This window comes from Metarhizium acridum (genome assembly GCF_019434415.1).
Source record: "Metarhizium acridum strain ARSEF 324 chromosome Unknown scaffold_574, whole genome shotgun sequence".
Lineage (NCBI taxonomy): Eukaryota > Fungi > Ascomycota > Sordariomycetes > Hypocreales > Clavicipitaceae > Metarhizium > Metarhizium acridum.
The window spans coordinates 553,155-569,688 of record NW_027094044.1 but is presented as its reverse complement, the minus strand read 5'-3'; the positions used below and the strand labels follow the sequence as shown (position 1 = coordinate 569,688).

Sequence of the window (16,534 nt, the reverse complement as noted above, 5' to 3'; positions counted from 1 at the left end):
TTTGTAGTTTTGTAGTTTTTGTAGTTTCGAATATAAAAAATTATATTAAATCTAATAAAATACTTATAGAATTATAAGTTCTACGAATAACTAGCATAAATCTAAAATTATAAGCTTATAATAAAAAAAAGTGGGTCCTTATATACTATTATAAGCCTAAAACTTCAAAAACTACATTTTGTAGTTTTTGTAGTGTAGTGTAGTGTAGTAAGTTTTTAGAAAACTATATAATCTAGTTTTTAAGCTTACAAAAAGCTAAAGGGACCCACTTTTTTAAAAAAGCTGATTGGCTATAATATTAGCTATTTTATGTATTTATTATTATAATTCAAGTATTTTATTAGATTTATTATTAATTATTTAAGCTTTTTTAAAAAATGAAAATGTAGTTTTCTTGTCAATGCTCTGGTTTTAACCTACGTTTAAAAGAAGGCGTTTTTTTTATTTATATTTTCTTTATAGGTAAAAATACCTTAATAAAAAGTATAATAATTAAAAGTAAAATAAGTGATAATAAAATTATTTAAGGTAATAGACTTAGCTTTAGCTTATAGAAAGCCTTACTTAATCTCTTTAAGTGTAATTATATTATTAGTTTTAACCTCTTAAATTTATTTAATATTATTTCCTATAATAATAGTATTAACTATAAAGGTTAAAATAAGCCTACGTTTATTAAAGCTTATTTCTTTAATATTCTAGAATTTAAAAGTTCCTTTATTCTCTTTTAAGTTTAATTATTAAAATAAACTTTAGGTTTTTAAGATAATTTTATTACCTTATTTAATAGTCTTTAAAGATTAAAAACCTTTTTAGCTTTACTCTTATTCTTTATAATTACGTTTATACTCTTTATCCTTTTATTTATCTTCTTTACTTAAGGGAATTTATAACTTTATAAATTAATTATATAAGTTTAAAATAATTATAATATTATTAGTTCTTTAAGCGTATATTCTAATAATAAGATTATCTTTTAATACCCTTATCTTAAATCTCTTACGTAGTTTAATTATAACCTTATATTTAACTTCTTATATTTATCTCTTCTTATTTATTAAGCATTTTATTACTATAATTCCCGTTTCTCTTTAAACTTTTTAGGTAAGTATTTATTCTTATTTTTATAGTTATATTTTATATATCTTTACTTCTATATAAGAAACATTAAAAATAATTTAAGTCTCTTTATACGTTATTTTTAAGAGAGAAAGCTAGTAATATTAAAGCCTTATTTCTTAGGTTTAAATTATTATTAGTATAAAAAGAGTTTATATAATTACCTTTTATTTACCTATTTAAGTTTTAAGTATAATAGCTAGGCCTTTTATCTTATTTATATAATCTTAATAATTTTAGGTTTATTTAAATCTTAAATACTTTTAATTACTTAATAAGTTTAAATATTTTCTTATTTTTTTTTACTTATTATTTAACCTATTACTTATCTTATTTTATTTAATAGTCTATTAATATACGAATTAAATTTATACTTATTATTAGGGTTAATTTCTTATATTATCTTATAATCTTTTTTAAGGTAAATAAGTAATAATTATAAAGAATAATCTTAAGATTTACTATTATTAAACCTTTAATAATTATCTCTTATATTTACTTATTTAAAGTAAATAGTTTATTTAATACTTACTTTTAAAGTTAAGCGTTTATTTCTTTATTTATTAAATAAGTAATAAAGTTAATAAGTAATATTTATCTTACGTTTATCTTTACCTTTATTATTAAGTTCTTTACTCTTTAAATATAAGCTATTAATAACTCTCTCTTTTCTTTAATAAAATAAAATACCTTTTATTTTATAATTATCTTTAAATAAAGGTTAAGGTTTAAAAACTTCTTAATAAACTTTATTAAAAGTATATCTTATCTTTTATTCTTATAGTTTAAGTTCTTATATTATATTATTACTCTTTCCCTTAAACCTTATATAAAATATATTTAAGTTAAAGTATTTACGTATTTTAATACTCTTATTAATACTATTATAATATTATAATAATTAATATAATCTTAGGTAAAATTATCTTTAAGATATCTAGTAAATAAAATTCCTTTTACTCCCCTTATAAAATAAAAGCTTAAAGGGTTTATAATTCTTAATAATAAAAATAAGAGTAATTCTTTAATCTTCTTTTCTCTTAAGTTTAAATTAATTAATAAACGTAAAAATAAAGGTAAAACGTTCTTTAATAAGTGTATAAAATTAAGAGAGAGATCTTTTATAAATAAAGGTATAAAGTTAAGTTTAAAGTTTAAGTTTAAGTTTAATAGTTTTAAATTAGCTTAATATAATAAGAGAAAAGATTAAACTTTAAGGTCTTTTAAATATTCTTAAGCTAATATTAGCTTTTAAAAGATTAAAAGAAAAAGAGTATTTAAGTATTATTATATTATTATAAGCTAATAATAAGAGTTTAATAAAAGAAGTTTAATAAATATAAGCGTATTTATTTAAGCGATAATAAAAAGTAACTTATAAGCTAAGAAAAGTTATAATAAAGGTAAAATTAAGGCTAAACCTTTAGTAAATCTATTACGCCTTTTATTTCTTATAGGTAAATAAATTAATAGATTAAAATTTAAATATAAATTCCTTAAGAAAAGAAACCCTTTTCTTTTATTTTAATTTTACTTTTAATTACCCTTTTTATTAATAGTAAATAGTATTTTAATTACTATTATTTTTTCTATAAATTTCTTATAATATTAAATTTAATTAAGTTTAATTAATCTTATATTTTTATAATATAGCTCTTATAGTTTATATATAATACTTCTTATTTAATTAAATAAGTTTAATAAGAGATTAATAAAGTAAAGTAGTTTATACGCTCTTTAATATTAGGTATAACGTGCTTACGTATAAAAACTAAGGTTTCTTACTTTAAAGTAAGGTTACAAAGTAGCCTTAAAAACTAAAAGAATAATCTTATATTTACTAGTATTTAATAGCTTTTTACTTTACTTTTACTTAGCTAGAACTTTAAGCTTACACTTAACTATAATTATAAGATTATATAATAGAAAAGTAAGTATACCTACTATTAGTTTTATTATTTTATAAGGTATTATTAGTATAGGTTTTTAGGAATTAATTTTATAGTTTATTAATTATTTCTATAAATCTAATATATTACTAGCCTTATTATTATATTCTAATATATTATAAAACGAATAGGCGCTTATAGTTTTTTAGTCTTATATAACTTTTATAAGAAGGCGTTTCGTGTAATTCTTTAATAAAAGAATAAGCGTTTTTAAAGTTCTATTAAAAGCTTTAAGAGTCTTTTTATACCCTTTAAAAAAAGAGAAGTAATAATTATATATTTTAGTTTATTTATAAGCGCTTAATTAATACATTTAATCTCATTTAATTTTATTAAGTTTATAGTCCTAAAAATAAGAATTATTACTTTATTCTTTAAGCGTTTAGCGTAGGTTTTAAGACTTCTTTAAAGTCTAATAAAGTAGAGCTATATTATAGCGTATTTAGCTATTATTTAAAGACTTTTAAATTGTTTAAGTTTATAATTATAGAAAATAAACCTCTTTATATCTCTCTTTAAGCGTTTAAAAGGTATTTTAAAGCCCCCTTAAAATTAGAAGTTTAAATTATTTATTCGCGTATATTTAGCTTTTAGTTAATTACCTTTTTTAGGCTTTTATAGTCTCTTAAAGTATAAGTATTATCCTATAACCTCTTTATAATTTTAATATTATAATATTAAGTTCTTCTCTTATTTTATTTATATTAAAATTATTTTATGCTTTATAATTCGTATAATCTTTTATAAGTAATTTATAGTTCTAGTCTTCTTTATAATCTTAATCCTATAGTTTTAATTTCTTATAAAGGTTTATTTGTATTATTTTCTTTTAATATAAAATAAAGGTTTATTCGTATTATTCTTAGCTTTATATAAGTCTAGTAATCTTTTATAACTTATTTTAAGCTTTATTTAAGTCTTAATATTATAATCTTAAGTTTTTATAAGAATTAATTTATCTTATAATACTAGTAAGCTTTATAATATTCGTTTAATAATAAAAGCTTATTTATATAATATTATTAAGCGTTTAGCACTTATATTAATTTAAGAAAGAAATAAAAAAAGGTATTAGAATTATAATAGTCTTAATCTTATTATTAAAACTATATAATAATTTAGGGTATTAATTATATTAATTACTCTTATTCTTCCTTCTTTTTACCTAAAGTGTCCCTAGTAATATTACCCCTCATTTCACTATGTAACGTGACTTAATCCACTTTTTCCCATAACAAGGCTTCAAATTGCGTTCAAGTTCGGTCAGACGCTCTCTAGACGCACAAATCGGCCATGGCCATTGAATTGATGGCTAAAGTGCCCGCCATCTTCATCTTTGACAGCGAACCTTGCCCCGCCTACCCTCCCGTTGTCTTGCCTTTCCACAGATCCACTCGTCCCGAGCCCTCAGGGAGCTAGACAACGAGACACGGATAGATGAGTGACGACTCTACAATGTTTTTCTGCTTCATGCTAACGACTGTGGCACACGATTACGTGCAGTACGCAAATCCATGCGGGGGGTTAATTTTACAACACTGGTTGCGTGTGAGCGCTTGTGAGCGACTTGTGTGCGTCTAGACAAGCCCGGCAACAACTTCCCTGCTATGAAGGGTAGCATGGTTAGCAACGAGCCATATTAAAATCAAGGCTCAGACGTGTCGCCGTCTTTCATTGCAAGCCTTGCCCACGCCTATGAGAGTTGGTCGCCGCAGCGTTGCTCTCGAACAAGGAAGGCACTCTGTGCAATGGTGCAAAGTCGAGGACCTGGCATTTTGACGGCCGGAAATTGAGCAGCACAAATTCAATGTTACGAGTCCAGGAGTCCGATGAGCTAAGGCTGAATGAAGTCACTCTGGAGTGTCGGCCAGTGGATTTTTCTTTGGCGGCAAACCGCTACCAAACCATCACATTACTGTGCGCTTGGAGACATGTTAAATAGTACACGAACCACACTTGCACAAGATTCGCGAAATCTAATTTCAAGTGACTACGCAAGATGGCAGTTATACTGCGCCCATGTCGTCCATGGTAGCTGTTCCGTGAACATCATTGGTGTCGTCAAAATAGATTGCGATGCAACCTCGATTGATAAGATCTCGGTCGGCTTGGCCAACGCCACCGACCGGCATCGGACCCATGGAGCGCCGAGTTTTAATCCGTCACAAGCCTTCTCGCAACCTTCTCGCGAACCAGTTTATTGCCATCAACGACGTCACGCACGTTAGCGGGCGCCCCACGACGGCGTTTCTCATGAGCATACGGCTTTCTGAGCAGCCACCTAGCTAGCCCTTCTCATTCCGCGCATCGTTTTGCGCCAGAGCAACCAAAACACGCTGGCGGCATGACCAGCTCAGACAGGACCAGCTCAGACAGGACCGTCCTGGTCCTGTACGGCTCCGAAACTGGCAATGCCCAGGATATGGCCGAAGAGCTCGGCAAGTTGTGTCAGAGATTGCGCTTTACCAGCCGCGTGGAGGAGCTAGACAATGTGAACCTGGTAAGTTGTGCAAAATAGCTCGGTCACTTCGTGTTTTTGCTAAGTGCCTTGTTTTCACGCAGAATGAGCTCCTCCAGCACCAGTTCGTCTTGTTTGTCATCTCGACAACCGGACAGGGTGACATGCCACACAACTCCCTCTTGTTTTGGAAGAAACTGCTCCGCAAGAAGCTGCCGCCTGACTGTTTGGGCCAAATGAAGTACTCTTGTGTTGGTCTCGGTGACAGCACCTATCTCAAGTGAGTTGCATCAATCGGCCCATCACCAACACTTGGCTAACTTAATATGTAGATTCAACTGGGCAGCCAGAAAGCTTATCCGGCGTCTTGACCAACTAGGGGCCTCTACATTCATTGAGCCGTGCGAAGCCGATGAGCAATTCCCAGAGGGGTATGTTGTTTCCAATGCCGTATCAAGTCTACATCTAACGTTCAATAGTATCGACGGAAGCTTTGTGCGCTGGGCAGATGGCCTCCGCAAACGTCTTCTGAAGCACTATCCCGATCCAATGGGACGAGGTGCCATACCCGAGGATCAGATGCTTCCTCCAAAATGGTCATTAGCACCCGCCATCAACAATCGCGCCGAGGCCTCTAGAAAGTCTCACGTCAATGGTGACACCAAGAAACCACCCTCAACACCACCACTAAACCAACTACCTGTTCCCCACGGGCTACAAGCCACCCTCGTTGAAAACAAACGACTCACCCCCGAAAGCCACTGGCAAGATGTCCGCCTCGTATCCTTTGACATCCCCAGCTCCCTGCAAGTCAACCCAGGCGACTGTCTGACCATTTACCCCAAAAACTTCCCCGAAGACGTGCAAAAAGTCATCACCCTTATGGAATGGGACGCCATTGCCGACGACCCTCTCGATTTATCTCTCTGCTCCCTCCCTCCCACATTATATGCCCCCCCGTCCCCATGTACCCTCCGCGACTTACTCTTGCACAACATCGACATAAACGCTGTGCCCCGGCGCTCGTTCCTTAAAAGCCTTTCCTACTTTTCAGACAACGAGGACCACAAAGAGCGCCTCCTCGAATTCACAAGGACCGAATTCCTGGACGAATACTTTGACTACGCCACCCGCTCCCGAAGAACCATCATCGAAGTCCTCGAGGAGTTCTACTCGGTCCGCGTTCCCCCTTCGCACCTCCTCGAAGTATTCCCACTCATCCGCGGCCGCGACTTTAGCATTGCCAACGGCGGCAAGCACCTCACCCCGACGTCCCCATCTCCAGCCACAAGAATAGAGCTCCTGGTCGCACTCGTCAAGTACCGCACCATCCTGCGCAAGCCTCGAGAGGGCCTCTGCTCCCGCTACATAACCCACCTGCCGCCCAGCACCCCCCTAACCGTCACCCTCAAACCTGTTCTGTCCCCCATCCACGGCGCCGTAAATGCCCAACGGCCGCTCATAGCCATGGCAACAGGCACAGGCGTCGCCCCCGTCCGCTCACTCATCCACGAACGAATGACACACAAGTCCTCTGCCCCAATGATATTGTTCTTTGGTAATCGTAACAAAGACGCAGATTACTTTTTTGCCGAAGAATGGAGCGCACTTGCTGGAGACAAACTTACTGTGTTTACGGCGTTTTCCAGAGATCAGCGGGAGAAGATATATGTGCAGGATTTGATACGCAAGGAAGCTATATTGTTGGAACAGTTGATTCCGCAGAAGGCCATCTTCGCTGTATGCGGGGGCTCGACCAAGATGGCAGATGCATGTAAACATGCTGTTTTTGATACCTTCATCGAGGGTGGGGATGAGGTGGAGAGGAAGCGTAGCTTGGATGGCATTACTTGGTGGCAGGAAATCTGGTGATGAGCCACGGCTAGAAATTCAGTTTACTAGACGATTTTACAGATATGCTTCACTCAAGAGTACGGGGTGAATCCATATCGTAGATCGAGATAATTACAACATGCGTCTCTAGACCTCACACAATTTCAACGTCACAGTGTGCAAATTGTGCAATCAAAGGTGCTTCAACTGATGAAGTTGGTATTCAGCATTCAGCTACCATCTATCTTGCCATTTGGTGCCACTGAGCAGAGTTCATACCCCTTCTTCAAGTCATAGCCTCCGCACCTAACACGGCCCCTCCACTACACATCTTCTTGCTCAATTCCATTCCACCTCATATAAACGTAAGGATATATATGGCGAACGAACCTTGCTCCACATGCTCCGAGTATCCAAGTTTGTGCCCCGACGAAGAAAAAAAAAAGGGAAAAAGGAAAAGGGCAATTGAGTCCCTAATTGTAATAACAGCAAGGGACAGACTAATAACTCCGCTTTCAGATTGCACCCCTTCTCATATTGCCGAATTGCTGGTTTCATGAGGGGGGGGAAAACATCCCACGATTGATGAGCAAGAAAATGTGTAATGCCTTGCCCGAATGTCGAAATAAAGTTGACGATTTACCGAAACTCCTTCGCTATTGTTACTGTCAAGAGAAATTACGTAAATAAGGTATAAAAATCGCTCAAGATGTGAAAGCCATGAAAATAAAGAACCGGGTCGGTAAAAATGAGATTTTGTCGGTCACAAATCATTGATTGGAGTATTGTCATGATCGATCTTCTTCCCAGCTGTACCGTTTATCGGCCATTTGAGGAACGTGGATGAGATCGCGACCAGTATCGATGCGGCCTTCCTCGGATGACCTATCCGAATGTACTGGCCTAGGGGACCCAGTTTGGCTTTCATGTTCTCCTGGCTGAGAAGGGAGTGGTTGTCGGTCTGTGTTCAATTGACTTCGTATAGTTCCGTGGTGACCGCCGTTTAGTCTCATGCTCGAATGGTTGGTGCCTCGTGGTTCTTCTTCTTCGGCCATTCTGTCCTCTTCTTCTGTAAAATTACTCCCCAGACTTCCTTCAGATGCGTGAGATCCGGGAACAAACATGCTAGCAGGTATCTCGCATCCATCGGAGTTCATCATGCGTGACCCTGTGCCTACGATATGGCCTGACAAGTGAACGCTCTCAGGCAACGGGCCCAGGCACACAACTTTGGAGGGATCAATAGGAGTCCGTTGAAATGCGGCAGGTATTGGGGGAGGTCTTGTGTCAGTCGCTTGGGATGCTGGTGAATTGGAATTTACGGACAAGGATCGGCTTGCCGTAGATTGACCTCCGCTTCTAGTGCCTGATGAATATGATCTAGGGGGCATGGATGCCGTTACAGGCGAAGGCAGTTCGGCTGAATTCCAGTCTCCTCTTGGTGACACCGGCGATGGCTCGGATACGAGGAGAGTGTTCGAGGTCGAATCAGCGCCACGAGATCTTGCTGGAGAAATTGGTGATGGTTGGTCTATCATGTTCGTTTCAAGAGTTGGCCGCACCTCAGGCACAGAAGCTTTCTCCAGTTGCACACCAGTTCCGTCAACGGGTGGTGTATATTCCGGCACAGGACCTTGAAGCTGCCGATCCAATTTTCTCCTTGCAATCTCGTAGGCACTGAGGTGCTGTGTGCTGTCTGTGCCTGAGTCTGTTTCGCCCAGAATGGAGTTATCGTCGCTGCCTCCAGCATCCAATTCGGCGGGAGCTGCGGGAGCTGGAAGTTCGTATATTTGGTGATCAGGGGCTTCCGATGGGTCACCGCTGGCTGTCATGGTTGCTCCTGCCCTTCGAGATCGTCTGCGTCCAACGATCCTGGAAAGCATTTGGGATATGGGACTCCTGGGGGAGTCTGGTGTGAGTGTCGACGCGGAGTCTTTGTCATCATCAAAGTCGTCACCCGATCGTTCACGCTGTTGTCGTTCATGGCGTCTGTAGCAGAAGAAGGCAAATACAAGTGTGCTGAAGAATGCCACGGCACCAACAGCTATACCAACCATCTCTGCTGTCGAAAGACCATTTCTACCGTTGGAGTCTGGTGGCGGCGGGAATGGGCTGTTGTTTGGTCGGTTTATCTTGGTCAGCTTTGCATCTCCAGTCGGATCGCTGGGAAACCGTGCTTGATGTATTGAAAAGACGCCAGAATCATATTTCGTCATGAGGTAGGCCTCTTGCATGAATGCGTTACCAATAATCGCGGTGCCATTGGTAGGGGCCTTCCTGAGGGCAAAGTACGGAACGGCAGGGTCGGTATATCCAACAGCTCCCTTCATAAAGGGGTAGCTCAATAAGCTCACGAAGGTTGTGATCGGCACCGTAATGTTTACTACACCAGTAACATCAAGAGGGTCGCCAAAGTTATCGTGATTGTCCATGCTTGAGAAGCTAAACACAAAAGCAAGGGAGCTGCTGGATGAATACTGGCGATACTGCTCGTTTGTCAAGGTGTAAAGCTGGAAAGTTTCATTGTAGGTCAAGTTAAGCGCCGTGGCAAAATTGTCACACAACGCGGGAGGAAGCCAGAGGTAGGGTGTTGTCGTGTCAATAACGGCCGTAAAGGCACTGTTATAATCCAACAAGATCCGGGTGGCTGTTTTCCAGCTGCTTTCGTTTGATGAGGATACCTCAATTCCTCGAATAAGGGGTCTGGGGACACCTTCCGTCTGATTCATGGTAAATGTCTTGTCGTGCATGGCTAGTCTGGCCGCATCATAGCCACCCAGCGTCGCTGATCCAACAGTGTTGCCTACAGTCGCATGTCAGCACATGTTAAACTTGCCCGCCGCGTGATATGCCAGTCAGGAACGAACGGTATGATGCCCCAGCAGTATATCCGTAGCTGTAACTGGAAACCCAACCAAATGATGCCACGGCTTGTCTCATTGGAGGAGTGGCAACGATGTCACCAAAGTTACCTGATCTCATTCCAACGCCGAAGAATCCGAGAAAGTAGTTTGTCGAGTTGATAGCTGATATGAGAACGTTGGACATTTGATATCCAACACTGGTCATGGGATTGAGACCTGCTATGGTGTCAAAGCCATATTGTCCATTACCTCCTGTCCCCAAATCCGGCAACCCAAGTTCCCATGTTCCCAGCCCAGACCAGTGCTTTGAGTCGGATGGATAATAAATACCTCCTCTGTTTGAGCTGCAATGAGGGTCATCTGTAGCGAAACACGTCAGTAAACGACGAAGGATTGATTGTTCACGAAATCCGCAATGTTATACTTCTGTTACATCCTCCTGGTCCCACAGCCCAAAATTCCGATAGCGCCGTACTAAACAGGACATTGACGTTGTTGGAGCCGACCAGAAAGCCGAATGTCGACCAATTTCCGTCTACTCCCAGCCTGTGGTACATAAGTTAGAAGCCATGTTTAGAAAATGAACGTCCCTTTGCACGCTGGCAATTTCCGGCGGTCGTGAGAGTTATGCTGAAGCAGTGACTGACCACGCGGTAGGGTAGAAGGCCACCGGCTGTGGCTCTGCTGCCTCCACGATCGGGGCAACAGATGCTGTGGCAGCAGCAACTGTCGTTACCGCTGCTTGCGCCCTCATGTCGTATGAAATTCGTTCCCTCCTATAATCGTGGGTCGAATATTGGTGCCAGCTGGTGCTGAGATGTGCGAATTTGAAGAACCCCCAGGTCACCGTCAAGTTAGTCAGGTTGTCCTGGGGTTCATCGAAGAGGCGCGTAAACGAAACAACTCTATTTTGCCATTCGCAGCGTAGACATTGAAGTAGTCGCGCAAAGTTCAATGACGATTGGCGATACGAGAAATATGACCCAATACTCCCATAACCAGATTGTCCTTGATGGCTCTCTTCGTAATTAGCTCAGTACAGGATTGGAAAATGGGAGTCCAAATAGGCAGTAGAAGTGAGGAACCGCGGGCAGCTTAGTCAAGGGACGCCGTGAAGAGTTGGCCGGCAGATGAGTTGGTGAAGAACAGAGTGTGGAAGATGAAAGTCCATCCAAAGAGTCGGCAGAGCATTTAGAGCGCTGTCACTGGGACCGGGGACATGGGGGGATATGGGGAGAGTCACTGGCGCAATCGAGGGACCATTCGATGTGACAGGGGTGTGCGGAGAATTCAAGACGAGAGACAGAGAGAAGGGACTGGAGAATGCAAGGCCAGATGCACCGCTAGCGCAATAGTCGTGAGAAGCCAGCAGCCGTTCACTGTTGATAAATCGGGTGGTGTGGCAAGCTAGATGCTAGAGACGCAGAGACGCAGGTCACCACCGCGTGGTGTGACCCGTAATTGGGGGCCCTAGGTAACTAACTACCTTGCGGATTTGTCGGTACATCCTTACTCCGTAATCCGTATTTGTACACACCGCTGTCGACACTATTCTCCTACCACTTCTCTCCCTTCGTCCTTGGCGCGCCAGAATCTTGCAAATACCGTACGGAGTTCAATGAGTCCATAGTCCAGAGCAAACGACTAGCCACTACGCAACTGACTGGGGTTGTACCCAAAAAGCCAGACACAAAAGTGGGTTGGCATTAGACTTGATTTCTCGCTCCCCGCTCCACGGTGGGAGCTTGACAAGATTTTGCTCTTCAAGAGCAACTGGTGTTGGACACGGCCGTGCCCTGACCAGCTTGATTGGCCCATCACCTGAGACCACAGGTGCAGCTCAGTGCGGTACAGGCCGGGCTTTGGCTGGATCCCAGGGACACGGGTATAGCTGGTGGACTTTTCCCCAAGGGAGGAGGAATGCAGCAGGGCACAGGAGCCATCCGAGTGAATCAAAAGACGCATCAGTTCCCTGTCCCCAATTTCCACCGTCTCAACCCACGGACGGCTCACAAAGTGACGGTCATTTCTCAGCCGGCCTATCTTAATTAGCATGACCGGCTCGCAGAGACATCTGAAGCCCGCAGGACTGAAATGGGTATAAGGGTTGTTGAAGACGACTTCACATTGTTGCGCCGTAGCACAATAGACGCGGTTTTCGCACATGTGAGCCTCCCGTCCCGTCTTTGAAGGAAACCAAGCTTACCAAAAGAGTCGGTCCCCGGCATCCCGCCGCCCCCTTCGCCGGGGCGGGACCATCCACGATGGCAACAAGGGCCAGCCATCATTGCGAGTCGGACGCCTTAGCTTGTGTCTGCCATCCACCCATCCTGGTAACTGGGTAAGCATTCGGGTGCTTCCAGTGATGTGGCGACCAGTGAGCATTCTCGTATAGACGTCCCGGAGCTAAACGGATACTAATAAAAAGGTAGTCGAGCAAACAGTTTTAAAACGGACGTATCCAAACACAGCGCACGCAGTGTCTTGCTTCGAAACTAAAGCCACTGATGATAACTAGACACTGCAAGTGCCAAGAATGCAAGTGGCGCTATTGGTGTCGCGTCGCGTGGAGGTACGAAATGATATGGATAAAACGTTTCTTCGTGTCTAGGCAACTATTAACTGAAGCCGTTCGAGGCTCCTATGAAAGGCAGGTTGTTCAATGCGTTTCACCACATCTTGCATTCTTGTGGGTGGAGATAAGACCTGCCCATCGTAGAAGGCGGTGCGACAGCGAGCTGCCACGTCGGGGTAAGCAAAGTTCAATTACGTCTGGTGCGAAGTGTATCGGTTTGGCACCTACTCCGTAATCTCTTAAATCTCCGACGAAAACACGCGTCCGTGATGCGGCGGTTGACGGACTTACCTGGGCAAGACGATCAAACCATGGATACCGGCGATCATCTTTTGTCTGTAGGGCGCAGTCCGTTTTGGCGTCCGTGGAGCAAAGCCTGTTAGTTATTGTGTACAGACATGCTCCAAGAAGTGATAGTCCTCAGTTATCCTCCACATCCCGCATGGCAGGTAGATGGCGCCGTATCCTTAGCTGTTGTCATGCTCTGGTATTAAAGCTTCACTAGCTCGATGCTAGGCAAAATCAGTCCCAAGAACATGGATCGGCCTGGCCGAGCTTGCCTGCTGCCAAGCCAGCATTGAATACTCCGTATTGTGATATTAAGCGGCGGATAGACAAAAGGTCAGACTCTATTTTCTCCTAGGGTAAAATTAATGAGTCTTGGTCATTGGTCATTAGCTCAGGCCAGCCTGGACGATGTATCCATGTCAAACCACATCCCTTTAAAAAAAAAAATCGGCGAGGCATTCCCATGACATCAGTAGCTATGACGATGCTTTCCATCACAACTTGTGAGAAGCCTCGCAAACTGGCTGTTGGAGCGCAGAAATCCCGAGACATCATGTCAGTGGCTGTGCTAACTGAGCCAGAATGGCTTCTTTTTTTCGCTTTTTGTAGAGCAATGGATGAATCCTGATTCAGGGTCAACGCTGAAGTGATTTTGCCCCTTCGTTGGTCAGCAATGTCTCAGAATCGAGTATTAAGGGAGCTGAAAGCACCTGAGCTAGCTTGTGCCGATCTACCCAGCACGCGTCCGAAATGGGTTAATATTGGTGCTATGTCGTCTATTGATCGATATGTCCTTCTCAAAGAAAGGTTGGCTATTTACCATATGCAATGGCACGAGGCTTGTTGACCGCCAGAAACGACACTAATATCTACACAAAGCTCAGATCCAAGGATGAACCGCATTCCTGACCGCCTACCCTGCCTTCAACAATAGTCCGTTACTGCGAGCCCTGTAGGAATGATTAGGGAACTCACTTGTACCCAGGCAGAATCAGTTGCATGGAGACGAAATATGCATATCGAGATCGGCTGAAATCCAAACCAGATAGTACTCGGCGTCGCAGGCACAGCTTCGTACAGAGTAGGAGCTACGGCAAGATGGCAGGCACGAGCCACCCAGCCAACGTTACCTGCCTGCCAAGATGCAAGTCTCCAAATCTCCACAGCCCGGTTCCGTAGTTATGCCGTATTGTACGAGTTGCTGACTCCGTGCGTCGAAGTTGTTCATTTCTTCTTGCTTGACGTCCTCCACAATGCCGACAACAGTCACCTTCAAAGCCATCTCGTCGTACGTTGATGGCGCAATCGTTGTCGACCGTCTACAACACGTAGCCAGTCCGTCCACAGCCCAGCAATCAATGCCCCATCGCCGAGTTTAGGCCTGATCGCTCGACTGGGATGCCCCGCCCCCATTATGCAGCCATATGGCCTCCTATCCACCACCATGCTGCCATGGTCAATGCCTTCAATCTGGATCTGGAAGGCAAGGCAACAGAATCAGGTAGGTCGATAACTACGGAGTACACCAGCGCACCAATCAGTCATGCGCGACAACACTAACTGCAGCCTTTCCATGCACGCTGCAAGATGCTTGCGCTATTGATGAACTGCTTGTGCGGCCGGAACTGCCATTCGGAAGAGCTTGATACTGCGGAGCTCTCGTCACCTGTCTCTCCGAATACAAGCGTGGCACGGGGAGTGGATCGCAAGCTTCCAGAAAACGCACCCTCTATTACACATCTGGCTTCTAGGCTGACTTGCGACATCTCAGTACATCTTTCACGAGATTGTTACCGAGACTAGCAAGATGACCACACGGAGAATCCCCCATGCACATACCGAGTGCTCCATAACCACCTCTTATCTAGCAGTTACAGTTGACCTTTATCCAGCAACATATCACATTTCGCCCCGCCCCCCAATGTAGTCGACTTTATCTTACCATAGTCCCTGGCGTTTCGGACACGGCAGTTGCAAGTTCTACGAGACACACACGTCTTCGTTCAACGTTCAATTTCGCAATAAGAAATCTAATACCGTTTTGAATTTCCCGGGGATTATGGAGGCGTTCATGCGCGGGACTAAAATGTCAAATATCAACCCTGACCCAAGCAGTTTGTTCCGAAAAGGCAAGTGTTTAGTTTCAGGCAAGGTGCGGAATGTACTCCAAGGAACCAGACGTCAGACATGGCCAGGCAAGGGTCAGGGTTAGGGTCGTCATATCAAACTGACAGCCCTTCCCCAAGTACAGAGCACTCTGACGGAGTACGTTTCAACCAAGCAATTGGAAAGAGACCATCACAGAACCCGGCCGAAGGCTATTCAACAGTTACAAGAAGAGTATGGAATATGATCCCCAGTGTTGTTTCCGAATAGACTCATCATCAACTGTCATTGGCTCTGCGGCTTTCAAACCTCCAGATCGATGCACACACGAAAACTATTTAGCTGAAGTTTTTTTTTTTTTCTTAATTACGGTGCCGTAAGTATCGTAGAAGAGGCTTAGTGATGGAAGATACTTCGGGCATAGGATCTACTGTTGCCTCGGAGTCAATTCTCTGAACGCGGGTTGCTTGGCAAGACTATCGCTTTCGATAAGCCTCCGACACCTGCCATGACTGTGGCATGGTGTAAGAGGATTCGTAAGTCAATATTCGGAGTGCGTCACAAACTTTCGCCTCTTTAGGAATGTGAGGATAGGAAAGACGCAATCCGGCACATGCAGGCTAGGCAGATGACGGGAGAAGGGGGAAAAAATGTCGTCTACAACTTCACGGCGAGCAGATGGGGACCTTGAGCCATGTTGTGTTGTTGCACCACATCTGCAGTTCGGCAGGTCTAGTTTTGTTCTGGAATATGTCTATCATGTGCGGAGTATGGAGTACCTATCAGGTACACGTCCTTTTTTTTTTATATCCGTCACCGTGCTACACGAACAGAGATATGCAGTATCAGCTGACACCATACGGCGAACGGAGTACGTGTCTCGGAGTGGACTTATAGAGTACACGGTCATGAGTCGCCGACAGACTGACCATCCGTCGTATCCGACAATGTCGCTTTGGCACTCATACTGGGCACAGAAAAGATGAACTCGCTGCAGCCAAACTACTTTGGGCATTGGCAAAGTCTCAGATGGCCACCCTTCCAAGCGGCATCGACGTTCAAGTATGGCTCCCAGAAGATTATGTACTGCCATGAAAAAGAGATGACACTTGAATTGACAGCATCTCGAGACGAAAGGAAACCAACGGTTCCAGTCATACGACACAGTTTGGGTCACAAAGTTGCATCGGCTCATCGGCCGCGCGCCAATATCCGGTGGTTGTTCCACTCAAAGCCGCCAATCACTCAAGTCTGACAGCATCACTGGGCATCCGCTTGGCATTGCAGCCCATGCATGAAGTGCTAAGTCGGTTCAGATGAATGAGAAACAAAACACTCCACA

At 42.3% G+C, this 16,534-nt stretch overlaps 3 protein-coding genes across 3 annotated transcripts; 1 reads left to right on the top strand and 2 right to left on the bottom strand.

Annotated features, from left to right (window-relative positions):
* Positions 1-5,412: 5,412 nt before the first annotated feature.
* TAH18_2 (NAPDH-dependent diflavin reductase) lies at positions 5,413-7,398 on the top strand (the record flags this gene model as incomplete). Its single annotated transcript, XM_007815905.1, has 4 exons — positions 5,413-5,568; positions 5,631-5,806; positions 5,859-5,957; positions 6,006-7,398. The coding sequence occupies 4 exons, from the start codon at positions 5,413-5,415 to the stop codon at positions 7,396-7,398; spliced, it is 1,824 nt and encodes a 607-aa protein (XP_007814096.1).
* A 749-nt stretch (positions 7,399-8,147) lies between these two features.
* J3458_020611 (uncharacterized protein) lies at positions 8,148-10,109 on the bottom strand (the record flags this gene model as incomplete). Its single annotated transcript, XM_007815906.2, has 1 exon — positions 8,148-10,109. One exon carries the CDS (start codon positions 10,107-10,109, stop codon positions 8,148-8,150), a length of 1,962 nt encoding a protein of 653 aa, XP_007814097.2.
* A 1,577-nt stretch (positions 10,110-11,686) lies between these two features.
* Positions 11,687-14,346, bottom strand: J3458_020610 (uncharacterized protein). The gene is made up of 3 exons (XM_066122133.1): positions 13,797-14,346; positions 13,090-13,744; positions 11,687-13,022 (listed from the first exon to the last, which is right to left on the bottom strand). The coding sequence occupies exon 3, from the start codon at positions 12,387-12,389 to the stop codon at positions 11,868-11,870; it is 522 nt and encodes a 173-aa protein (XP_065972759.1). The 5' UTR covers positions 12,390-13,022; positions 13,090-13,744; positions 13,797-14,346; the 3' UTR covers positions 11,687-11,867.
* Positions 14,347-16,534: the final 2,188 nt, after the last annotated feature.

Coding starts and splice junctions, on each gene's coding strand:
- J3458_020610 (XM_066122133.1), bottom strand. CDS start 12,389: ATGTGCGAAAACCGCGTCTATTGTGCTACGGCGCAACAATGTGAAGTC.